The sequence below is a fragment of the Amphibalanus amphitrite genome, unplaced genomic scaffold (assembly GCF_019059575.1).
Source record: "Amphibalanus amphitrite isolate SeventyFive unplaced genomic scaffold, NRLGWU_Aamphi_draft 000588F_arrow, whole genome shotgun sequence".
Classification (NCBI taxonomy): domain Eukaryota; kingdom Metazoa; phylum Arthropoda; class Thecostraca; order Balanomorpha; family Balanidae; genus Amphibalanus; species Amphibalanus amphitrite.
Window position 1 is genome coordinate 90,635 of NW_024882082.1, and position 27,074 is coordinate 117,708.

The following is a 27,074-nucleotide window of genomic DNA, read 5'->3' on the forward strand; positions in this document are numbered from 1 at the left end:
GGCTCCGTGACTCCGGTTATGTGGCAGCACGGTAGCTGAGTGACGGGCGCTGCGCACAACACGGCACCGCCGCCAAATAATGGCAGCTCTAGCTGCAGCCGAGCTGGTCCCACGTGAATTCATTGCTTCCATTACACCGTCACGGCCGTAGCGACAAAACCGAGCCCTGGCTGAAAATATCCCTCTCGAATTGGCGGGCGATACTGCATCACGAGTATTGGATGTAAAGGCGGGCGAAACATTGAGAGCTAAATGCATGCTCTTTAATCATTATTCCGATCTATATCGTCCAGGGAGGTGTTCTGAAATCGCCTCTGATAGGGGAAAGTGGGTGTATTGCGCCCTCCGAACCAATTGCGCCCGCCCACATTCCCACGAATTCAATGGCATGTTAAGTATTTTGTTTTCGAAAACATTATTTTCACCACTGGATAGTTCCTTTTATGGCCCAAGCTCTCCGATGAAGCCAATCAGCAAGGCTCATTACGCCATCAAAGATATTACGGCGTTTTCTTAACTTTTTTGCAGCATTTTGAACCGTTGGCTATAAAAATAGGCGATACATGTGTGATTTTGAGAGTGATATTTGGAAAGAAAAATCTTTTTTTCATTATATTTCACTGAAACAGTAAACATCCTTCAGCATCTTTATCGTAACTTCTACGCTTTTATTAAAAAGTACCTCAATTTTAATTGCGCCCATGGCAATTGCGCCAGGGGGGCGCAAATAGAGTAATGGTGTAGCTATTGTATCACGACAGTATGAATGCATCATTAACTGATTGCAATAAAGAAGGAGTTTTATGTCAGACAGGGGAGCAACCCGCCATCGTCAGTCCAAAAATTATTTCTCTCATTGAACTTATAATGTAGCTGCCATTTGGGCTATGAACTTGCGGTGTAATTGACAAAATACGGCATTTTTAACATGGATACAGGCGTGAGAGGTGACAGCTATGATACATAGTAAAAACTGATGTCAAAAAAGTTGTAGAAGCAATAAAAAATATTAATTTTGAGAGAAACGATTGAAAATATAACCATCTAGGCGAATACGTTCATATACATATATCTAGTCGGTTACATCAAACGTTTTCGTTCCACTTCACAAGCATACCGGACACAAGTCAAGTTAATTACCTGCGCAAAAAAAAAACATCGCAATTTATATCTACATTTATTATGTATCGAGCTTGATTCACATAATACATGTTCAAGTAAGCCACAATGGCATAGAATGCCGGAGTGTATGCATTCCGTCTCCTTTGCTTAGCCATGTTAAAGGATAGGGCGCAATTGGATTCTAATTGCGCCATCCCCCTGGCGCAATTTACAGCAGTTGTTGGTAAATGCGCCCTTTTGCATGTTTCTGAAAAGCAGCTGTCAGAAGCAAACGAAACATTCTTAATTGATCGGGAGGCTCTTAAATCGTAGCCAATGAGTTCCTCTTTAACATGGTTACCAGTGCATGCTTACATCTCCAGTGGTTTTCTTACAATTAGCGTTTTTCCTTAAGGTGGCGCAATTCACCCTCCTTCCCCTAAATCTGTTATAGGGGAGAGTGGGGTAATTTGGCCGGTGGTGTAAATTGGCCGCCCCCACCTGTACGATGTCTTATAAAAGTGAGTGAAATAACTCTAGTCTCTATTCATTTGTCATGGGTAGAAATAACTGGAGGACAAATGTCAAAACTTTGCCCCTCGTAGTTTCATTCAAAATTAATAAAACGTTAATTTCATTAGAAAATGGTAAATTTTACTTCTGTTTACAAAGTTGTATAGCATGTAGTATTTGGGCTAAAAAGGAATTCAGACATTATAGCGCCACTCTTGGGGGTGTTCAGCGGTTCCAAGACCAATTTCATCTAATTCTGTACAGCCGTGATGACTTTATACACAAAAATTTTCAGAATGGCAATATGGGGTAATTTGGCCGGACCAGCGGGGCAACTTGGCCGGTGCGCTCATGGTCACTATGCTGGGACGGCCGAGTTTTCATGGTCAATTGTACCATAAATGACATGATTCATGACCAACTTTGACTACTTTGATGCCTTACTTCGGATTGGTCAACTGTAAGAGCATGTGACGTCATCAAAGGTTACCAAACGTTTTTTGCTAATAAATCCTTACATAAAAATGGTACAGCCGCACAAATGGTCTCACTCTGTTCAGCTCGCCAAGGCGCATCGAATGATATGCATGATGACCTTGAAATCACGTGACCTTGAGGTCAAGCGACCTGAGGTAACGTGACCTGAGGTCAATCTTTGACCTTGACTTCTCGAGGTCAACACATATATGTTTCGATGCGGAATGACGCGAGAATTACGATTGTACTCGAAGTTTTGGCCTAGCTTGATTACTTCAAAAGTTATTCGTAAAAAACTGTCTTCGCATCTAGAGCCGCTAATTTGGCTATTTTGACCCCTGTGACCCCATGAGTCAACCTCCAAAATGTGGTAAATGCGTCATAGGACACACGTCATTGCTGAATCTGAAGCTGACTCGCAATATAACAGAAAATCCCGACCGCAAACTAACACCGGCCAAATTGCCCCACACCCCCGGCCAAATAACCCTGCTAGTGGGGCAATTTGGCCGCCTTGCAGACCTTTGTAATACGTCACAATTTCAATATAAGTAATTACTCTATCATTTCAAGTTCACTGTCCAGTAAAGTAAAATGAATGCGACACCTGCCAGCGTTGAGAAAATGCAGAAATGTGTCGTCAGTTTTGAGTTACATCGTTTTCTAAAAAAAGCGGCCAAATTACCCCACTCTCCCCTACGCATCCAATTCAAATCACTTCCATATGACTCGTATTGAATTGATTCATTTTCACTGTCAATTTTTATTCATCTCAAACGCTTTTCAAATCAACATATCGTGAAGATGACTAACGATCACCCTGACCCGTCAACGAGGTGGAAGTGAAAAAATGGGCCGGCCTTCGTTTCTTATGAATCCTTTTGTTCTATATTTATTATACCTATTTGAATCTTACTGTAATCCGTTGTCTCTGTAATATTTCACGAATGAGTCTGATATTGCATGAATAGCTCATCTTTTATTACATGATGAATACACTTATATCATAAGTCGAAGCAAAGCTTACTAATTTTACCCTGCCTTTGCTTTAATTCAGAAAATTTAACAGCCCTGATACGATACGAGTGTCAGAATCTGTTCAGTGAATGTCTACTGGGTAATGTGGAGCATGGTCTGCCGTTATGTGGATTGGCACTTTTCATGATAGGCTCTTATACCGCTGTGAAATACCTGGTCGTTTACGCCTACACGGCCCGAATATACTCAATTATGGTCCGTTTTCTGAGAGTATGCGGGCGAGCTCATGATGATTAGTTATGTAGCTATAGGTATACCTAGTTAGAATATATCACAGTCATATCGTGGCTATGAAGTAAGACTTTACTTAATTGTTTGGTGCAAACTGCAATGTGATTATGCTTTTAGCCTACTCTAAAAAGAAGGTTTGAGAATCGATTAATTGTATGCGAGACAGATTATTGTGAAACACTGCAAACAGTTTTGATTCAGTACGCAGACAGATAAGCGTTAGCCCGAGCGAAATCGCCGCAGTTGAACCTTGACTAGCGCATCATTTTGCGAACTGAAATCTGCCAGCGATTTTAAAGCCGGATATTTTAGCTTGCCTGTCCGTGAATCTCACTGAAAGGCCCTCGTAGTGCGGCGGCTCTCGAGCGAAGTGGGCCTTTTGCGGGCTGTAAAACGTAAATAACGTCGCATCAGAGACACATATGCAGCTTTCGCTCTGTTGAAACCGTCTTTTGAATTGCTTCATTGCATGGACTCCGGAGTTTGTTTAAAGTTAACTCCCCATGATTATTTAGTTGTTTTCAAGAGTTGGGCTGCTGCTGCTCCGACTTTATACTGGCAGCTACACAATTTCGCTTTATTATCTTTAAAAAATCAGTACATTGATTTACAAACATTCCTCTTCACATAATCCATGCATATACGCTTGGAAGGTTCCCTGCACCATAAATTGAACACCCATAAAATGTGACTTTCAATTCAGTCCTTTCCTCGCCACACGCCCAGGGGTTCCCGTTGTGCCGGGCTCGGCAGCTCGTCCAGGTGGTGGTTCAGACGTTAAGAACGGCCGAGTCTGTCCCGGGCCGGGCGCCTCCGTTCAGGGTGTGTCCCACAACTGAGCCTATTCGTCTACTCCGCAGAGCAGAGACCATGGCCAGGAGACAGATCGGGGAGAAGGTGGTGTGCTCGTTGCCAGCATCGACCTCATATGAGTCATTGTATGGTGCACGGCGAAATTTGAGTCACAGGTGCTGTAACTATGTACTAAGTTTCATTGTTGACAATTTGCTTTGGAATGTGTTGAGAAAACCCTTCCATTTTCCGGGGCTCAGAAGAGAATCCGCTGCTTGCTGCTTCCTCGTCAGAGCTTGAAGGGTTGAACACCGAGCGGACCCCGTCCACGTTCTGGAAGAAGTAGGGCCGGGGAGTGGGGACTCCTTTTGTCGATGCTGGAAGGGGATGGGGGGAGCTCCTCTTGTCGGTGCTGGGGAGTGCTGAGGAGCCGCACAGTCGCCAGAGATAGAGTGTCGAGTATGTATGTGTGTGCCTGAGTGGAAATATTTGCGCCAGAAAAGATTGAGAGATACTGCTTTACGGGAAAAGAGTCTCAGATGAGTAGACAACGCGGAAGAAAGGATTAGGCATGCTGATGGACGCACATAATGGCGAAGGTCCGTATACAAATAGACGACTGAGAGGCAGAAAAGGGAGGAAGACAATAGCTGGGAATGTGTCACAGAAGAAAGTGCGATAGCTACACCACATGAATATGTGCTGTAGAAGTATGACGATAAAAATAGCATCGCTGGTGTGAGAATAGATTCTGAGCTCAGATGAGACATATTCAAGGGTGAATTGATGTCAGCTCATTCTCCCATAACTGCAAGTAGGATATTACACTGCTATGCTACACGAAACATTACCTAGCATCGTGCTGATGTTACCTGATGTTACCACTTCCGGCGCTGACTTGCTTCCCACCAGAAAACCCCATTCCTCTGGCAGCAGCTGTTGCCCCAGTCCTCCCCTCTCAGTCCCGGCTGCGGCCCCGACGGGGCTGGCCCCGCTGAGACGCTGACCGCCGCGCCGGCCGACCGGTCCGGCGGTCACGTGACTCACAGCAAGGTGAAAGTGATGGCGTCCGGCAGCGCGAGATGGGCAGGAATGGCCGACCGAGAGCGTCTCAGCGTCCAGCAATGCTAGGCATGTGCCGACCTTGTTCAGCGGTAGTGAAACAGGCGTGTATACGGTCGAACGATTTTGTGCACGGCTTTGTGACATTGATATGTACAGACACGCAGGTCAACAAGGAATGTCAGGATCGTGGCCGGTCATTTCCCCCAGCTGTCCCGGCTACTGTTGCCTCGGTTTGTGTTCATTGAACGGGAAAATGAGACCGAAGTTGGCATTTGAAGCATCCATGGACTTGTTTGTCCTCATGCTATGCTACACTATCGAGGAAATGTTGACGCACACCTGTTGAGGTTACGGCAAAGCTTGACCCCCGCTCGCATGACATTGCTGCCGGGAGTCTGCACAATGTCCTCTGTCCTGAATAGTTTTGGCGATAACAAAGGCAGCGTGTCGGTGGGAGCGCTCCCTTCCTGCGCGATTGTCCTCTAGTGGAGACAGATTGGCGCTCGTGGTTATGGGGGTCCCCGGAGGAGACAGATTGGCCGCGCCGTAATAACGATAAACGCTACCGACTTATCCTAGGAAGGACGCTGCCCACTGGCGCCTAGCTGATGAATGGTAGGTATGCGTTATTACCTAGACATTGGACTGGAGCGCACGGTAAGGACGATTTGAATGCGGATATGGATGTGAGCCGTGAACGTACACACAGAAAAATATTAACACCGTTAGCGGTGTAATTGCACAGTACATATCTGAGCACTTGAGGAAAGTTAATTTAGTCCCTTCCCCGCTTAAATTACTCGCGCTTCCAAATGAACACCAGGAAGAAGGTAATAGAACACTGTTAGGAGGGTTGGGTGTTTTGCTACATGTAGTAAAGCACCCAACCCTCCTAACAGTGTTCTATTACCTTCTTCCTGGTGTTCATTTGGAAGCGCGAGTAATTTAAGCGGGGAAGGGACTAAATTAACTTTCCTCAAGTGCTCAGATATGTACTGTGCAATTACACCGCTAACGGTGTCAATATTTTTCTGTGTGTATAAAAAGATGAGAGACGAGAAACGAGACATTCACTTATATAAAATACTAAGGAATGCTGTAGAGAGCGGCGCGCATTCCTTTAGCGTTCCCAAAAATCAATGGTAAGACATCAGGTGAGCAAGTTTGCAGCCTTCAGTCCTGACGAACAATGGTTGCAGCAGCCTGTGAAAACGCTACAGCGGGAAGACCTCGGGGAGGCCCAACCGAGGCGCGCATGGTGCCACGGTGCACTCCAAAGACCGGTACTTTTACAGCTCAATTCAGCCGCGTCGATATCCCATTACCAGTCTCGGGTCAGTGGCGGCTCGATGACGACACCGGTCTGCTGCCTCCGATGACGTCACTGGAACGGTATCCGGTCGGCGTCCAAGGCCGTTCTCGGGGGCGCGCCTGTCCGGCCCCGGCCGGCCTGTCGGCGGGACACGGCTTGACCCGACCCGGTTCGGCGCGCCGCGGCCCCGCCCGCCGCCCTCGGTCGGCCCGTGGTGGTCAGCGCGGTCACTGTCGGGCCGTGGCAATCCTATTGGGTCACAGCCGTGAGCCGGCCACAGGTTATAGCCCATGCCTGATTTGCATAATGCAGGCTGTGGGAAATGTGCAGTCGAGTCAGGCGTGACCGAGAGACCGGTTTGTCTTGGGAACTTGTGGATGAATGAAATCAACCAGCCGATGAATATAAAATTTATTTTCAACATTCATTCCGTGCCCTGTTGTCGTAGCGCTTTGACGGTAACCGGTCACTTCCAGCACCGGAGACGAATCAAATGCCACTGTGAAATTTCGTCCCACGGTCGCGGCGGTCGGAGGGCGTCCGACGGCCCGGCCCAGCCGGGCGCGTTACATCACAGTGGGTCATCGCAACCTGACGCTGCCGGCGGCCGCAGTCGGCCGATTACAACAGCCGCCAGACGAGCCGGCCACTCTCACTTTCCGCTGACGCTGACGGCGGAAGCGGAGGCGTTGGAGCATGAATGGTTACCAGCCGAACAGCGGCGATGACGTAAATTTATCAGTTATTTAATATTCAATCGAAGTAAAAAAAAAAGGTATTGTTTTGACAATAACTCAATAAGTTTTGACAATAAGTGTAAGGGGTTCGCAAATTTGCCCAGTCAGAATCTGGAACGCTGGGCAGTCTGACACATTGTTCCCGGCGGAGGGAGCCCGAGGTGGCCGGCCCGGCGTCCGGCGCTCGTCGTCTGCTCGGCGGAGGTCATCAGGCGCCCCGGTCAGAGCCCGGGGATCAGCGCCGAATCTCCCGCCTCCTGCGGCTTCCAAAGGCCTGATAAAGTGTGACACCGCCACCACCGCCGTATTGATGGTATGAGCTCATCGTTATGATAGCACATAAGAAATGCTTGACTAGATATTGAGGTGGCTAGCTGAATGTCATTTCGACTTTTTGCTTGGTGAATAATGCCCAACTTTTGGAGCGCCTCTCTGTCGTTCGCAAGCATATGTTTCGTGCTGAGTTGATTTGATTCAACTTGAGCATTTCGTTAATGCACCTTTTATCGTAACAGGGGACAATCCTTACTTATCTCTAAACAGATACGTTTTATGTGTAGACCTAGAGCTTGGTACGCGGTATTCATAAGTTCTGGCGATTTTTTTTTGTCTCTTCAAAGAAAACTAAGTTCAATGATGCAGCCAACAATATTGCTTTCAGAAGTCGCCACTAGAGATGACACCATGCAAAACTTTTCCCTCCCCTTCTCCACCGATCCCTCCCCCTTCACGGGACTGTCCTGCAGCAGGCAGCGGTAGCCCTTTGTTACTCGTACTGGTGCCATTTCATTCGTCCCCTGTGCTCGGCTGAGCCTTCCGCGCTGTCGGTAGGATATCGAGCTGCTGGTCAGAGCCGCGGCTCACTGTCAGCTCCACGGACATCACCTGCCATCGCCCCGTCAGGCCATCATTGATAGCACTCGATACGACACGGCCCGACCGTTCAGCTGAGTGGCGTGTTACAGCGTTCTTCGATTCCGTTATAGGTACTGAGCTGTGTGGATTACCGTTTGATCATCGCGAGCAAATGCGAACTGATCGTGACCATCACCAGCTATGGATAGTCATTTGGATACGCCGCTCAGAATCTGTCGGTCGGAGCATCTACCCGCGGTTTCTATTTGGTGACATATTTACGGTCTGTCGATGTACGTATGTAGACATGCAATATGCGTTTATGAATGTGGTTGTATTGAGCGCTGCTGTTCGTTAGATCCCTGCTGCCGGCCGGTTATGGGTGTCACTGTCGGCAGTGGCCCCGGAGAATGTTACACTACAGCCGAGTGACCGAGGGTCTAAAATCAGCTCTGTGACCCTGTGACCAAGGCCCACTGTAAGGGGGTGGCCGAGGGCTCACTGCCGCCACTGTGAACCCTGGAGCCGCCATTGGCTGACAAAGCACGCTCCAAACATTTGCCCAACCCAATTGGCGTGGTATATCGACTATTTTTGGCAGCATCGCCATCGACACGGGCTACATTATAAACAGGCTGCCAGTATCCATACTGGATGCATTTGGCAGGCTAGGTATGTTGAACGTTGCCGCTGCATTCACTGAGCAGTTAAGGGTTCTCCCGAGACGGGGCTGCTTAGACGCGCTGTAATCACCGGCGCCACCGAGGCTCAATGCAGGCGGTGCCTCGGCTGTTTGGCTTCTTGCGGATCAAACGGCTGTGGATCAAACATCTCCAAGGATCGAGCCGCGGGCCTGCCTCACCAATGACGGGAAATGCAGACCAGGCCAAGTCAGCAGAATTGACTACACGTAAATGCTGTCTCGGGGCCCTCTCAACCCGGGGTCATCGATCGGATGTATTCAATGGTGTCACGAAATATGCATCAGTACCTGTAACTGTATGTACTGTGTTGGCACGGGATGAGAATCTCTTATCTATCGCCTTTTCCTTTCAAAACCACCACATTTCCCTCCTTAGCTCACACCCCGTCTCGCACCAATCAAAGTCGCGGAACTACCTCTCACCAGTTCGGTATTCTCTCCCAGTGTCTTCCCACCTCATTCCTCCTCTCGGCACAAACGAGCTTGGCTAGAGCGTCACATTGCTTCCAGTTGGTTTCCCGACGAATCCGGTGAAAGATGGCCATTAGATCCTGACATGTTCAGCTGGGACTCCTCTCTGTGAAATAGCGCGTACCGCCAAGAAATGGCCGCGGATAACCCGTGAACACGGTCTGAAGCATGTGTAGTCTCGACAGTGAGTTATGCCGGCGCGGACAGTGCCTCATCGCCAATGGGCTGGGCTGCAGGAACATGAATCAGGGCCGGTTGGGAGCACGCGGTGCTAGGCGGTTTCGGAGGCAGCGCTGCGGTTAGAGCCGTGCCGGTGAAACATGGCCCAGCCACGGCGGCCAGCCACGGCGGCCAGCCACGGCGACCAGTCGCGGCGGCCAGCCCTTTAGCCGACCGGCCGCTGCTGTCAAGGCGCGCAGGATTATTGCCCGTGCTGTCAGCGCCAGCAGCACCTGGCTGTGACGGCAGGCATTTACCGCCGCTACATTGGCGAACTGCAGTCTGCAGTAGCCCCTCAGGTCGGTTCGGAGCCGCAGCCCTGCTGAGAAGACTGGCACGGGCCAGTCCGGAGCCACTGCCGGCGGGTACGAGTCAGTCCGGAGCCAGTTCTGCCTGCGGATCCGGGCCAGTCCGGAGTCGGTATGTGACGAGCGACACGACGAAGTGGGCTAAGGGCTCAAACCGTCGCTGGAAACTGTTGGATTTGTAGACGGTAAAAAGATAGATGGAATCGTGTAACATCTCATCGAATTGATAAGCAGGCTTCAATGGAAGGCAAATGTCATTCCATTCCGTTTGATGCATATTGCATTTGTAGAAGCCATTTCAGCTTTGATGTATACCCACCAGTGCCAGCAATCATTGCGTGTGGGTGGGCCTCTCGCGTCTGCGGAAGACTCACAAATTATCAGGCATTAGCCATCGATCGCACACAAAAACTTGCTGCGAATCGAACTGAAGTCTGTCAGTCAAATAAAAATCGCCGTTTTATCGTACGCTGCCCGTGTCTAATATCAATTTATCTGTGACTTACTATTACTTTTGAATACCCACCGATACATGTAAACGCAATCAACGTAATGGCGTTTCGAGGTTATGTTATGAAACTGCGAGGGCAATGTTGCAGACATAGCGGTACGTTTTTACCGTGGCGTTGCACCGGTATCACTTCCCACACGTGCAGCGCGCCTTTCATGGCTGAGCTGACCTTCCCGGGGTGTGAACGGAGTCGGTGTCACCTCTGACCTCCGGAACGCCCTCGGGCCGAGCCCGGCCGTCACCCGAGCATAACGCCGGTCACGATAGGCGTGTGAGGCCCGGTGGAGACCGACAGTGCCCAACAGGCTTGAACCAGTGTCTGTCTAACTAACAGCTATTACGGGTGAGACAGGCGAAATCAGCGACTAAGGCGGCTTTGATGCGGGATCAAACCCAGGCCAGACCCGCAGGAGGTGGTTTGTTCCCTGCACCGACCACCCGTTCAGACTCAGGCCAGTTTCACACGGTAGTTTATAATGCATACGCCCTCATCCTTAAAATTTTGCCCGTGATTAAAAGCCTACCACCAGTATTTAGTGTGCAAGGCGCATGGTGCAGGCTTGCATTTGCGCCATCTCGTAGAGCCTGCTTTTTATTGGCACGATATAAAGCGTATGAATATTTCACCAGCGGCGTTGCAGGCCGGTATCTCGTGCAAAGGTCAAGGCTAATGCCCAGTCTAACCGGCAACCGCTACATATCAATTACTGAAGTATACATGTGCCGTAGACATGCAAGTGACATGCAGCTCACATAAAATTCACCTCGGTACACACGGCCCCGCAGTTGAAGCGGAACGCTCTGCCACTTGATGGGGACAACTGTATCCTTGCGGAGATTGGCGCTCCATGCTGTGCCAACCATTCGTCAATAGCGCGCCGCTCACGGCGCCGCTGCGCCGCTGAAGGCCGCGCCGCGCCAGTGAAAGGCCGGTCCGCCGGCGCAGCGCGGTGGTGGCGCTATCCCCCGACCCATTTCCAGAGGCTGCAGGCGTGGCAGCTGTCCGTGTCTCGGCCACGGTCGTCCTGGCCGACCTCTCCTCAGAGGCGCGGGCCGCGGGGGTACGGAGCGGCCCGGCTCCGATCGGCCGGCGCACGGCGCTCGGCTAACGATGGAAAAGGCGATGTCTGTGCGCTGCGTGTGTTCCGCGAGGCGGTAATGACCGTCGCCGTCGCTCGTCGGCATCGGTCGAGCGGGCGGCACTCTGAGCGGGACCACTTCTGCAGAGCGCTCCGAGCTCGACAGGAGGGGCGGGGGGAAGGGGAGCAGCGAGCCGGCGCCCGCCGGTAACGACGCGTGCTCTCTCCACCCAGCCACCCGTCCGGTCCTTCCGACACCAGATTTATGAACAGCGGAAGGAACACAACGGTCTAAGGCGAGACATATTCCAAACGGCATAACTGTAAAATCAAATGGTAATTTCACTCGGGACGATGCAATAAATCGCTTTTATTCTCGCTTTGTTCAATTTTCCTGAAGCGGAGCTGCGATTTACGTCTTGCTCTCGTGCATGCTGCAGACGGCGTTGAGCCGTACCGATGCGGACCGAGTTTCCGACACGGATCATGGGAATGCTACGATCTGCTCTGTCTGTGAGGCGCCCGGCGGTTTCGTGACGCCAGCTCACCGACCCCGGGCGTGGTCCGTGCAGACATTTCCTCGTCACGCTGTTGTGAGCTCAGGACACGGTAGGGTGCACGGGCACACTGTAAGCCGTCAGGCGTGTGCTTTTTGTTATTTCGTTGTGCAACGACTTCTGGTGGTGTTCGGAGTTCCTCTGTCCGGTGCACAAGTACGTCGCCTCCTGTCCAGTATGCGCCGTGTCCTTTCTGGTATGCGCCGTCTCCTGTCTTATCCCCTTTTATCCGGCGTGCTCTGTCCAACGTCTGCATTTGCTCGCTATCCTATGTGACAGTTGGCCGACGGCGCCCCTGGCGTCGGTACCGGAGTGTCGCACACCAGCCGGCTCGTATCTGCTGGGAGCCGCTGGGCGGCAACCAATTACATCAGGAGCCAGCGTGATTGTTCCCGCCTGAGTGCTCCCGGAACGCGCTCCAGTGCGGGCGGCGAGCAGGTGCCATTGCCGGTCGGCGCGGCCTGCCCCACCCGGATCCGCACCCGCCGCCGGCGCCCCACTCACTCTCACTGCCCGCCGTGACGTCACGGGCTCAGCGGTGACGTCAGTCAGCCTGTCCCACTTTGCGGCCATTCCAGCCAGCTGACCTCTCTCCGCTTCTCCTTTGCATCGGCCGAGGCCCTTATCTTTTTCAGCGAGGCCCCGACCGCACACTAAAACGCTGGCGCGCGAGCCGCGGCACCCCTATGTCAGATGCAGGCGATGTCTCGGTGGTGAGCGGCTGGCTGTCTGCCAGCCTCATACATCTCCTCCGCGGCTGCAAAGGGCGGTATCAGTCGCTCTTCAGCCCGGGTTGTACCTATCTGTTTAGGACTGACTCGGTCTCTGCCGGCTACCGGAAGCGGTGGTCCGGTTTGGAGGCGGAACGTTTAAGAATGTCGATTCAATTGACAGGAACGTCCCCTTCGCGTCTTTCCACGACGCCAGAACGGGCAAGCGGTGGGTCATCCATATAGCATTAGTTTCTTTGTAACAGCCACAAATTGAATTGGCTCTGCTAGTGCCTTCCCCGTGGCCGTAGCCACTGAAATAATTTCATTGCCGACAGACAAAATGAGCTAAGTGTTCCAAATGCCTGTCTGCAGGAGTCTGTCACACCGCGGCGATGACTCCCTGCCGCTGTTCGGTTCTATGCGGACAGAGGCTCGGCAGCGCTGATCGCCTTGAGCCATCGGTACCCCGCCCCCTCCCGATTCCCGTATCGATTTCGGCAATCATCAGTCCAGGGAACTAGCTCATGTGCTCCCAAGTGGCCCCGTTTGAGTCCATATGGAAACCCCACTGGTGGGACGGCATCCAATTTAATTTGCAAATGGTTGCATTACCACAGATGATATCAGTGGAAGGCAAACGTGTATTTGCAAATATATTGGGTGGCGCTTGTAATCGACTATGTATGTAGGTATACGCTTAAGAGCGCTCTATCAAAAGAAGTCCCCAAGGTAGCTATATCGAATTACCATTAGAATCTATTAGAGCACGTGCGACTTTGTCACATATCGGCGCGCAGTGGATGCTAGAGTAAAGCTGTTAAGGACGTTGGCGTTGGAAAAGCGCCCAGTCACCGACTGCTTTAGGTGGAGTGAGGCTTTCCAATCACGAAGCCAACAACCAACGGAAGCCTCTCATCAATCCTCTCTTCCTACTTCCACTCCTCTCCCTACTACTCCTTCCTACCTACCTACCTCCCACTCTTCCTACCTCTCTCCCTCTCTCTCTCTCTCTCTCTCTCTCTCTCTCTCTCTTTCTCTCTCTCTCTCTCTCTCTCTCTCTCTCCCTCTCTCTCTCTCTCTCTCTCTCTCTCTCTCTCTCTCTCTCTCTCTCTCTCTCTCTCTCTCTCTCTCTCTCTCATATCTTTTTACTTGTAGCGGTTCTGGAGGGCGACCCTCGGTCTCATAACCTCACGAGCGCTCTCCAGTCTCCGCCGATGGTGCTCAGCGCTGGCCACTGACGGCCTCCCTCAGTCCCCGCTCCACACTCCCCAGCCCTGCACCCCACCGAGTGAGCTGTTTTTGTCCGTCGGTCGGCTCCAAGTGGTATCTGTTTGGCCCCGAGTCTGTTCCTGCCGACTCCTTTCGATCGGCCGCCTCTTGACGTGACCAGATAGACTGCGGAAGAAATAATTTTTGCTCGGTCGCGTGTTTTTGTTTCTGAGATGACAGGGGTAGACGTTCTTTCAAAACAATCGTAATGTATGTGTCCAACATTTGATTACAGTATCAACCTCCGCATTTCGAGTCTCTAACCACCGAGATATATGAGTGGTTTTAAATTACGAAATGTTACAGCGACGAGAACGAATATGGTTTCTTGAGCCGTGTGCATTTTTAAACAGATGTTTTGTTAAAAGTTGTGCTGAAACTTATAAAAGCTTGCAAATGCATAGTTTATCGGTTTTAAGGGCCCTATCGGGGGAGACAGTGTGAGGAAGAGAGAGAGAGGGAGAGAGAGAGAGAAGAGAGAGAGTGAGAGTGAGAGAGAGAGAGAGAGAGAGAGAGAGAGAGAGAGAGAGAGAGAGAGAGAGAGAGAGAGAGAGAGAGAGAGAGAGAGAGAGAGAGAGAGAGAGAGAGAGAGAGAGAGAGAGAGAGAGAGAGAGAGAGAGAGAGAGAGAGAGAGAGAGAGAGAGAGAGAGAGTTGGGGAGGCGACCGACCACCATGCTGAGCGACGAAAAGGAATGTTTTCCGCAATAAATACTGTGCGCCTCTCATGGCTCTGGAAATCAGCGCAATAAGTGTTTACCGATTTATGCAATCGCCGAACCCATGAATTAGACACAGACAAACATCGTTTAAGACCCTGCGAATTGAATTCGCTCAACTTTGATCGAGGTCGTATGGTGTGTGGAGCCGGTGCTGGTCATTTGTTCTAACAGCCGCTGTTTCTGTGTTTCAGCATCCAACAACGTCCCGTTCACTGCATTCGGCTCGCCAGCACAGCAGCGGCAGCGGGAGCGGCAGCAGGGCGCGCGACTGCTCAACAACAACGTCCTGTCGTTCCAGTCTCGGCCGCCTGGGTTCCCGTTCAACGCTCCGCAGCAGTTCCCTCAGCAGCAGCAGCAGCGGCCGTTCACCGCCTTCCGCCAGCAGCCGCAACAGCAGTTCCGACCGCCGGCGCAGCCGCAGTTCGGCCAGTTCCGGCCAGTGCTGCGCTTCCCGCCACAGCAACCACAGGAACAGCAGCAGCAGAGGCAGGAGCAACAGCAGCAGAATGTGTTCCGCGCGCCGCCGGTAACGCAGCGGCCGCGGCCTCGCCCCACGCTCTTCCAGTTTGTGAACCGGCCACCTACGACGCCGGCGCCCACTGAGAGCCCCACTCTACGCTCCAACGAGGTGACTGTGTTCGAGCCGGAGCTGACGGAGCCACGCGGCCGGTTCGGCGCCCCGCCGGCTCCCCGACCCACGCCCCAGTTCTCGGCGCCTCAGACGTCACCGGCGCCGCCGCCTCGCAGGACACCGTTCGTGTTCTTCGGCAGGCCAAGGAGCACGACCGAGCCCACCGAGCAGCCGCCCAGCGAACAGCCACCGCCAACCACCGAGACCTCGTTCACAACCGAGGACCTCACTGGAGACGGAGGGCTGCTTGACTACGGTGACTATCCGGAGGGAGACCTGTTTTATGACTATGTGGACGAAGTTGGTGATGTCTTCCCGAGCGTTACTGAGAACAGTATCGAGGCCAGCACGGCGAGCGCCCTCAGTCAGTTTGCCGACACGACCGAGAGCAGTTCGATCACCACTGCTGCGGGCGGGGACGCCGTCTTCACCGACTCCGAGACACCGTTCGACGCCACCAGTGAACCAGAGACCACCACTGAGTTGGCAACTGCCAGGCCTGCGGAGACCACGGAGCCGTTGTCGGCCGCCGACGTCGAAGCGACCGAGTTCGTGCCTGATGTCACCGCGACCACGGCTCGGCCTTTGTCCGTCTCCAGCGACAGCGAACTTCAGTCGCTGGACTCTGTAGACCTGGGTACCGTGAGTGCGACTGCCGCACCTCTGCCAGCGAGCACAGAGCCGTCACTCTCCGACACGGACTTCACCACGGCCATCACCGCGCCGCCCACCAACCGGATCACCCGCGAGACGACACCGTTCGCGCCACGACCCACACGGCCCTCCTTCCAACGGCGCCGGCCCTCCTTCCGGGATCGGCTACAGGGACGCAGCCAGGACGGAGGCGCAGCCGAGGAGGCCACACCAGAAAAGGAGACGCCGGCACCGCGCCGCCTGTCCCTCAGGGAGCGGCTGCGGCAGCAGCTTCTGGAACAGCAACGGGAGCAGGCCTCGGCAGCTGCTACTGATGAGGCGACCGAAGAGCCTGAACCAACTACCAGACCTTCGCCGCGGGCCAGCTTCCGAGAGACAACAAGAGCACCCTCGACTGAGGCAACTACGTCACGTCGCCTTCCGACGGCGACCCGACGACCTCGTCCACCCATCAGTAGCAGCGGCGGCGGCGGACTCGCCTCGCTGCTCAGCCAGCTGAAGGACGAAGAGTCCCCGGTTGAGGAGACCACGGCCGCCGCTACGGACGCACCCGAGACAGAAGCGACAACTGAGCAGATTGAGACCACCACTGCCCGCAGAGCACCCAGTCCTCGCCGAGGACTGGCGGATATCATCGCCAATGGCTCCCCGGAGCGACCTCGGGCAGTTCAGTCCCTGATCGAGCGTCTGCGTGGCAGTGCTTCCAGCACGGAACGTCCTGGAGCCAACCGAGACGGCAAGGAACTCCGGGCGGACAGTGAGCGCCAGCGGCCGGTACGTCTGCCACCGCGCAGAAGGCCGGGATCACGCACCACGACCACGACGACAACGGAGCCGGCGCCGCCTGCCACGGAGTCAGCTGCTGAGTTGGCTGTGGTTGAGGAGGATGTGTCACGCTTCCTTCCGCCCGGCTTCAAGCCCGTCTCCGAGTCGGTCGAAACTACCACGCTGCGTACCGACGGAGGTGTAGTCATCATCGAGGAGGACATCAACCCCGACCTCCTGCCGGAGAACTTCAAACAGCAGGTGCGTGAGGACCTCGAGAGCTCCAGCACACCGAAACTGACGCCGCCGCCGCAGACGTTCACACCTAAGGTCGAGGTTCAGGATGTGGAAGACCTGTCTTCGTTCCTGCCTCCCGGGTTCCAGCTGGAGTCGGTGAGCACCACTAGTGAGAAGAAGCAGCCGGTCATCATTGAGGAGGACGTGTCCGCCTTCTTGCCGCCCGGCTTCAAACCTGTGGAAACTACCACGACAGAAAGTTCTGGGCTGCCAGTCGTCGCCATCGAAGAGGACGTTTCTGCCTTCCTCCCGCCAGGCTACAAGCCCGCAGAAACGACCACCAAATCCAGTCTCCCGGTCGTCGAGGAGGACGTTTCCGCCTTCCTTCCGCCGGGTTTCAAGCCACGAGAAAAAGCCACCTCCACGTCTAGGCCCAGTGTTCCCATCGTCGTCGAGGAGGATGTATCGGCGTTTTTGCCGCCGGGCTACAAGCCTCCATCGACCACGACTTCAGATAGTGACTCAGAAACTCCGGCCGTGACCGTAGTGGAGCAGGACGTGTCGGCCTTCCTACCTCCGGGATACAAACCTGACAGCCAGGACCCCACAACCACCGAGAAATCCAGCACGAGGGCACCGAGCAGGAAGGGCGGCATCGTCTTCCCGGGCGGCAGCAACAAGGAGAGGAAGCCACTGGATCTGAACCTGCCGCTCGGCCGTCCTGACGACAGCAGCGAGGCTGGAGGCAGCACGCCGCTGCCGCCTTCCGCATACGATCTGGAGAACCCCGGCAAGGGCCTGTTCTCACGGCTCGGCGACCGGTAAGTTGAGTTCCTTGATCGCAGTTAGATATTTTAAGTTCACAATCAGTTTATCATACCTCGAGTCACTCGTTTCAAGCTGTCACTGCACTACCACGACCTGTCTGCATTTTTACGTTATCGAGTTCAACAAATGCGATTTGTTATCGGTCATGGATTGTTCACGACTTCCGTTGCTGGATATTAACCCTCGCCCGCACATGGGGGGGGGGGGGTTGCCACCCCCCCCAGGTAGTCTTTCTGCTCTGCACTCAATATTTTTAGAGCTAGAAGGCTGATTTTTCGTATAGCTGCTCCTCTATCCTTTCTTGATGTCCACTGAAAATTTCAGGTTTCTGTGACTTTTGGTTTCGGAGATATGACCTTGTTTTTCAGGTCATGTCATGACCCAAATGGCCAATTCTCGACATCTTGCGTTGGCTATGGGCCTTGTGAGCTTTTGACACCTTGATTTCGGCCTTTTTTACCAGTCTTACCTCCCACCTATCATGGAACATGTTGTTCGACGATGTACAGATGTCAAGGTCAAGGTCAAGGTCAACCTAGGTCATCTAAGATAATTACGTTTTATGCAAGCGGAATTTACTTTTTGTGAAGTTTTTTGACTGCATTTTTGGTAAAAGCTTCTCAGATCATGATTTCATGTGATGTAATATGGACACATAAACAATCGGTGCACACATCAGTATACACACAGACACACACAGACATACAAACACATATAATTGACCTTGACCTAACTTGACCTGAAATGACCTCAGCAGCAAAAACCTGGTCGGGTAGTGTGAGAAAGAGGTTCTAGCTGGCTTGGCACCAGAAAACGGCATCGTCATCGGTATATGATATGCAGCGCACTTGATATCAAACGGTACCCAAAACAGCAACATTTTTTAGTTTGACCTGACCTGGAAGGTCAATGACTGACCTGAGAAGGTAAAACTGGGTATCATTGGATTCGTCTCTTCCCAAAGAATCTTTTTGGTCTTTACCGCTAAGCTCTATCTCCAACAGGAACGAAATGGCGCGGGGGGGTGGCAACCACCCCCCCCCCCATGTGCGTTCTAGGATGGGAAAATGGCATGTGCGGGCGAGGGTTAAAACACCATTCAATATCCATTCCAGACCGAAGTTTACGGGCTGGCCAAGCCCTCCTCCGAAGCCGACGGTGCCGGGTGAGGTCAGGACGACCAAATCAACCACGCCTCTGCCGACGGCGGCCACCACCACTACCACCACCACGACCACGACCACGACTCGCGTGCCGACCACGCCTGGCGTGTGCGGCTCCAACTGCCGCATGGCCAGCTCGGTGCGCATCGTGGAGGGCCTCACCTGGAGGCCGGAGCTGGCAGTGCGGAACACGGAGCCGTGGAAGGACGCCGCCGAGCTGGTCACACTCGAGGTGAGCCGACGGGGTGGGACGGGACGGGACGGGACGGGACCGGAGACATTACAATGATATTTCGGTTTCTTCGGTGTCTTGCTATTCCGCTCGATTCTCAACTAACTGTTTTTGGAGTTGCTGTGAACATGCATATTAGCGCTTATTCTAAAATGCGCGCTCTATATTCATATATTTGTATGTGCATGTAACAAATTGCTGTTTAATTTCCCCAAACTCAAACAACCTCTTGCGATTCCTCACATGGGCAAATAATTCCGCACACGCGTCCCACCGTTGAGAGCATCTCTCACTCCCACCGGCCGGACGTCATCAGTCGACAGAGCACACACATTCCGCGGAGATCGCTCCGCTGAGCACCATAACACTCGGACGATTCCGCTCCTAATCGCCGGCGACTAAATTAATGATGACCTGGCCGCCGACAGCGGCGGGCCCTGGACGTCGCCGAATCGACCCGGCTGTCCCGGCCTGTTCCCCGCAGACCGACAGAAGCTCAACCCGCTCAACGCGAGGCTCGCTCGTTGCGGTGCCTGGCTCGTTGAGTCGTCAGCATCAGCACTGACACGCAGAGCTGCGTTGCAGAACCTGGGCCCAAATTGGGCCCAGGTTTACCCATGAACGATTTCTCGTAATGTCAGACAGCAGGGAAGACGGCAGACGACTATGAGACTGAGAGAGGAGCGGGTGGTCTGCAACTGGTGCGAACGCCCGTGTCATAAAACCTCACCCATTAGGATCAGTGGGCTCGGTTCTTCGGTACTTGGCGTAGGAAATTATGATCGTCAGATTACGTAAGAGGCATTATGACGCAGTCACAGCATGACAGTCAGATGGGGTACGGCATACAGACGGTTTAGATTGACACGCAGAAGAATCAGGCGGAACACCCGCAAGCTCTTTCCATTTCATTATTATCGTTTCAACTCATTCACATTATAGCAGCAGTCCTCATTTCAAAAGACGATGTAATTGCGCTCTAATCTCTTTATGACAAAGGCAAACAATGAACCATCAACGAGCTCCAGAGCAGCTCTTTGCTGCATTAAAATCTAAAAGCGTCTTGGTGCGGTTCAGGACTGTGCTGCTGCCTTCGGCTTCTGCTCGGCTGTTGAAGAGCCTGAGTCAGTCTAGACAAGGCGACCCCGATCGGTAGCCCTCGAGACCGCAGCTGGGCCGTCCCGAACCCCAGAGAGGAGGGGAGAGGCAGGGAGGGATTGACTGTCGGAGTTGGCGACCGCATCGCTCTTGTGGTGGCGTATCTCGATCCCAATGGAGCGGCCCAGTGAAATGTATCGACCTTTAACCATCGAAACGGCTGCATCGGGCAGCAAGTAAACATCGCCTCGATGCCCAAAGCTGTCTGATGGATGAAACGCATTGTGGTAAAGTTGGTATCCAAATGCTCTTTGATACTTGCTCAGCGAATTGAATGGCGTACTTGATAAAAGCATAAAAGCGAACGATAAAACAGTCGAAACGTTAAATTTCAATAGCTAACGCATATGCTCAAACTGTAAACACAGTAATCTCATTCTGGCTCTCATCCTGATCAGCTTAGATGATCTCTTTGATCCTGATTAAGGGCGAGTAATCACCTTTAGGCTTTAACTATCAATTGGCAAGGTCATTTGGCTCCGCCCGGCCATGAAGTCGCAATTCAGGTAAACTGTGATCCGCAATGTCGGCAGCTCATCACGCTGTATTACAGCCGGCGTAAATGGCGCCTCGCTTCCACTCAGTGGTGGAACCTTTCAGAGGCCGAGCCTGTCTGGCCAGCAGTTTGTGATTGTGCAACCCATGAGCAATGCCGAGGCGCCCTATAGAGATTCCACTGACATGTCGGGTATGCGACAGATGATCAGTCGACCTTAGTCCAAAATCTCTAGGAATTTCCTATTGACTTCTTCTGTGGCTTGTAAGAGTCTCCCGCAATCTTTGCTAAGGCTAGGATCTGTCTAGCGTGTGTAAACGCCACGGCCGTCGGTCAGACCTCGAATGGGTCTATATGTAGGTCATAATTTGTACCGGTGATGTGTCAGACTTTGGGCCGGTCATAAGTCACATATTAGACCAATCAAAAGTCACAGTTCGGACCGATCAAAGGTCATTTTCGAGATGGCAGATAAGATCTTACCGGTCATCAGGACAGAGCTCGCTGGCCTGTAAGTACAAGGACATGCATGACATCATGTACGGACACCTAGCCCGTGACGCATACCATGGTGATTATATGGTCTTCTCTCAGAACCAGCCACCGTTCTACCCATCACCGTCACACCATCGCCGTCACAGCGGTGGTTCTGTCGGCCCGGCGGCGACCTCGAAGCCATTGGCACCGGGAGACAGTCAGAGACTGACAGAGACCCTGACCCTGCCCTCTCTCCGGTCCACAGCTCACCGAGGCATTCAAGGCGTCCCCGCTGGGGGTCTGGTTCGACAAGGTCGTCATCGACTCGTTCAGGTACGTGTCGCCCCCGATCGGTTACGCACTGAATGGTTGATTGCATAAACGTGGTCACCATTCTATGGCCAGTTTTACCAACAGAAAACCGATGGCTGCGGCTATTTTTAGGCTAAGGGCCAACCAGAAGTTTCACTGCCCACGAGAAAAAACTGCTGATGTGAAAATATCAGTAAAGTTGGTTAATTTTTTTCACATCATCGGTTTTTTGTGTGGCCAGTGAAGAATAAATATAACCGCAGCCGACCTGTTTTCTGTCGAGAAAACTGACCACTGCTATATTTTACCGTTTACACTTTTCAGTGTGACCAATGACCATGAACGTAAAATCATTCCATCACCGACACAAAGTAGGTATACAGGGAGAAGAGCTCCACTAACAGCGACAGCTTGATAGCATGGAGGATAGACCGCTCGAGTCTTGCTCTCGCCAACTATTGCGCTGTGTGTGTAATTCAGCCGACGAGCCGCGGTCGACGTCCTTCTGGGGACCGACCTCGTCTGTCGGCGGGACCGCTCGGCGGCTCCCCGGCTCGCTCGGACCAATATCCGGTCCGCGGACAGCGCTGTGACACAGCAGTCCGTGACTCAGACCACCCTCGAGCCGCGCCGCGCTGCGCCGGGCCGTCCCCGACTCTCCAGGGAGCTGTGATTTCCTGAGCAGCGGTCACCGATGGTCAAGGGCCTGCGGTGGGATTTCTAGGGATGAATAGGCGGGCTAGTTCTGTTGGTGGTTATGACTTGATCTTTTCTTGAAAGTTTTCTACACTCACCGTGTGATATTGGAAAATATGCCGCTATTATGTAAGTTAGGGCTGTTCATGGGGCTTTAATGGTAGCGCCGGTAAGCTGTGGAGACTTAAATGGCCTTTTTAAATAGCATTTTAATAAGTTTATTTGGTGGGGACTTGGATGCTCCGCATATTCTGAAATTGATGAGATAACTTTCCTCACAGACATGCTGACTATTCCTCGGAGCTAGTAAAGTGAACACAAATGCATCCAATAATGGGGAAAAATTAGGCCGCTTGAATCAATCAACAGCTCATAGCCGGAGAATGTATGTACGCAATAATTTCGCCTTTAAGACAAAACAACATAACGTCAGGTCCGATAACTCATTTAAGTTACGGTTTACTACTGCTAAAAAACGGTAAGCTTTTCAGGGGTTGTTATTCGGGGTGGTTTGTGTTCCGCACGGTTTGCGCACGAAAACAACTAGCCCTCTGTGGAACAATGTAGCATACTGCACCGACATAAGCACGCACTACGCTGCTGGAGCAGCACATCACATTACCATAACGAGCAGCTTTAGAGACTACCCATAGCCTCATAACTTAACACAGATAAGAGGATGCTAAAGTACATTGCCTTGTTACCTGGACCAAATACGATGCACTTCTGCTATCACGTTATATTGGATAGGGAGGCTGGCGCAATCGAATTCGAAAACTGCCAGGGATCCTGCACCAATTAACTCGCCGCCGAAATTTCTCCTCTCCTCTCTCGAAACGACGGTCGTCTATCTCTGTTCGTGTCAGGGAGGGGGCGGAGGCGAGGGGTCGGCAGCAGCCGTCAATTGTGTTGCAGCGCCGCAATAAAGGCCATTGTCTCGTCGGTCCAATCAGCCGACCCCATTCTCTCGGTGACACGGCCTTGGGACGGAGCGATGCCGGCGGCGCAGCGGCGCGCGGGTCGCCGCCAGCGCCGCCGCCGGCCCCGGCCAGTGGCGGCCCCCTAATTGCGTGTCGCACCGCCTGTCGCTCGCCATTAGTAGGTAGGACCGAGACTGGGGTGGCGACGCTGCTCAGCTCCCAGTGGCGCTGTCCAGACGCCTCAGCTGGTGTGGTGAGACTCCGTGTCGGGATGTGTCGCAGGCGGTGGGGCGGCGCCGGCTGTCCGCCCGTCGGTCGGCCGTCGGTCGGCCGTCGGTCGGCCGTCGGTCAGCCGGGGTCAGTCGGGAGCGGTCCGATGGCGGCCCGGCCTCCAATCACCGCGTCAGCCCGCAGCATTGGCCCGCAGCGGCCCGTCTCGGACCGATCGGGACGCCGAGCAAACAGAGACGCTGGCCGCGGGCCCGAGTCAATGAGCCGGCCGCGGCACACGGCCCATCTCCGGACTGCGTCTCAGATGACCGCCGCCCGGTCAGCAGCTCACGCAGCGCCGCCGGCCCGGCCCGCATTCAGAGGCTCGCTCCCCGCCGGTCACGTGACCGGAATGACGGCCATAGCCGGCCGGTACGCCAGCTGCGGCCGCGCACCCACTCAATCTAGCCACCGCCGATATCTTCACGGCCCATTGCCAGTGGGTGATCCGCCTCGTGCCCCCCCCCCCCCCCCGAGTCGTGATCGGCCGCTGATGGCCCGGGAGCAATAGCCGTGCAGGCAGAGGCCGCGTTTAGTGTTCAATCATTGCGGCGCGCCTCGTCGACATCGCTGACCGCCGCTGTAATGGCCGTGTACTCCAGGGAGCCCTCTGATCAGACCACGTAATCCCGGACGGGTCGTCCCTCCTTTTCCTGACTCTCTCTCTCTCTCTCTCTCTCTCTCTCTCTCTCTCTCTCTCTCTCTCTCTCTCTCTCTCTCTCTCTCTCTCTCTCTCTCTCTCTCTCTCTCTCTCTCTCTCTCCCTCTCTCTCTCTCTCCCTCTCTCTCTCTCTCTCTCTCTCTCTCTCTCTCTCTCTCTCTCTCTCTCTCTCTCTCTCTCTCTCTCTCTCTCTCTCTCTCTCTCGAAGCTCATCAGTCCAGCCTCTGAGCACTCCTCGTCGTTATATCCTACCGCGTGTCTACGACCTCTTTATTGCCGCCGGTGTTTTATTGCTCAGCCGGTCAGGACACTGGAATTTGCGCGAAGATAAATCGTTTCGGGTTAAATTAGTGTTGTTTTATCGGCGGAACAATGTAAAAAGGGGAAAACACAGTGAAATTTTAACAATTGGTAACTACATACACTTTTTTGCGTAGGTCGCAATTCCGAAAAAACGTGATAATTAGCTTCGACAATCGACGACCTTTCTAACACTCGCTCTCGGTTCCACAACGAGCACCCCTATCCTTTCAAGCTGCATGCTACCCACAATGGGCCGCAGGCAAAAGCTTTTTATTGATTATCTTAAACGGAAGGTACGTCATTTCCTAGCGTTTCATCTCTGTCTTTCCGGCTATGCGGGCACTAAATCCAATACATGTGAAATCTCGGTATTGGAAATCTTAGGCTCATGCAAGTTGAGAACAAATATTACACTAAAAGCCGTTGCAACTATTGATTTAACATGCTACCTATTTATCAGCATCATTTCATCACCATCTCTATAGCATGGCATCATCGGTCGATGATTGCGCCAACCGACTTGTGACTGCCGGATAGTTGTGGCGGACTGTCTCTGTTCAGGGCTGTCTCCATTTGGTTTAGGGTCGTCTCCGGCCCGGGCTGTCTCCGTGTGGTTTAGGGCTGTCTCTGTGTAGGCCTGTCTCCATTCGGTTTAGGGCTGTCTCCAGCTCGTACTTGGGTCGGAGACAGCAGCCATGCTTAGGCTCATGCTTATTAGCATGCTTATTATATTATTAGGCTCATGCTGGCCGTTTGGTTTAGGGCTATATCCGGCTCGGGCTGTCTCCCTTTGGTTTAGGGATGTCTTCATTCGGTTTAGGGCCGTCTCCGGCACTGCCACCACTCTCCAGTGGTACACAGAACGGAGGCGCTCAGCAGCCACAGCCACCCGCCGTCGGACACCAACCTCACCACAAGGCACAATCGATGCATCAGCGGTGGGCTGCCAACAGATTTACGACAGAAAGTCGCCGCATAACCTTCGAGGCGGGCCGTGCAGTGGGTATAAAACCACTAAAAAGTGATAAGTGATGGCTCCCGGCTCAGTGGGTGACGTCATCGCCAAAGACATCATGACGACTTTAGTGCGGCCACACGGATCCCAAATGTCGCGTGATAAATTCCAGCCGGCGGCGGTGTCGCCACGACCAGTGTGAAATATCTCACCGGAGCCAAAGCTACATCGCTCGTGGGTGGCGTGGACGACATGTATAATGAATAATCATGTATGAGTTCATAGCGTAGCTATAATCTTTATTTCTTTGTGATCTCAATTCTCAGCTACATAAAACAAGCGTAGGCATGTCGTGCATACATGTAGCATTGGGAGATTTTGGTGATCTCTCATCAGAGCTTTGGCGATCTTCAATCAGATCTTTGGTAATCTCTAATCAGGTCTTTGGTGATCTCCCATTAGATCTTTCGTGGTTTCCAACTAGATCTTTGGTGATATACAATCAAATCTTTGGTTTTCTCTCATCAAACCTTTGGTGATCTCCAATCAGGTCTTTGGTGATCTCCCATCAGATCTTTGATGATCTCCATGGCTCCGCGATAACGTACCGCCGCTGACCGGCCATGCTCTCTCTGTTACAGTAAGGGTAGCGTCGTGGTCGACTACTACCTCCTGCTCAACAACGCAGTGGGCGAGCTGAGCACGCAGGACGTGAACGTGCTGTTCAAGGAGAAGCTGCGCGCCACCACCATGGAGATGTCGGACGGCGAAGAGCAGACCGTGCTGCAGATGGGCAGCCTCTCCATCGACCCCGGATTCACCGACTTTGTCGGTAAGTTTAAAATCGTAACGGTAAATAGAAATTTATATCTTGGTGCAATTAACAACTATTTATTACATAATTATGGTCATTTATTACACTACGTTTATATTAGCCTTTTGGAACACACAACTATCCAATAGCAAAGCTTGTCATTGCGCCCTAATCTGCGAAATGTACATAAAAGTTAGGTAATAAAACCAAAATCGCCCGTGTGCCAATGCTTTTCACTTCTCTACGTCATGGGTGCGGTCATCGCCATTTGACCAACATTTCAGTGACATTTTCCTCCTTGAGGTTAAAAGACTTAAATCACGATCCTTCGTGTTCCGTTTTTTGCATCGAGTACACAGTGCTGTACGGGGTCATGACGGGGAGTTATAAAACAGCCATCAGTTGGCTCGTTCAGCCACGTGGAGACGGAGTGGTAAAGTTCATGAGGCACTGCTCATTGGCTGGATGTCAGCAGTTGTGTGCCCTGGGACCCGTGTCGCAGCCGCCGGACCTGCCAACTACGCCGTTCGGTTCGCAAGCCGTCCGTGCTGGTGGCATTATGCAGGTCGGCTCAGAGCCGACTGAGCCCCATAAGCCGCCGGCTCGGGCTGCAGTCGGCACACTCGCCGCGCTTTTTACAGGGCATTAGCGTGGCGGCGGTAAAACAACACGTTCAATCCGACGGCTCTGTCGCAAGGCTCGCTCGGTTTGATGGCCTCTTCAAGGGGCGAATAATGTTTCGAGGAACGACGCAGGTCATGTCATCATCAGCTGCCCGCCGGATTCACCGGCAATCTATGGGCAGTGGGTGTTATCACAGGGTCACGTCGGT

General features: G+C 52.8%; 1 protein-coding gene across 1 annotated transcript in view; it reads left to right on the top strand.

The window, feature by feature from the left end:
• The window catches only part of LOC122394378 (mucin-5AC-like), a 51,424-nt gene that overhangs the window by 13,741 nt on the left and 10,609 nt on the right, over positions 1-27,074 (top strand). The window contains exons 2-5 of the mRNA XM_043391230.1: positions 14,863-17,779; positions 18,902-19,181; positions 21,578-21,645; positions 26,070-26,260. Coding sequence (XP_043247165.1) covers positions 14,863-17,779; positions 18,902-19,181; positions 21,578-21,645; positions 26,070-26,260 — 3,456 coding nt within the window. The remainder of the gene's footprint in view (positions 1-14,862; positions 17,780-18,901; positions 19,182-21,577; positions 21,646-26,069; positions 26,261-27,074) is intronic.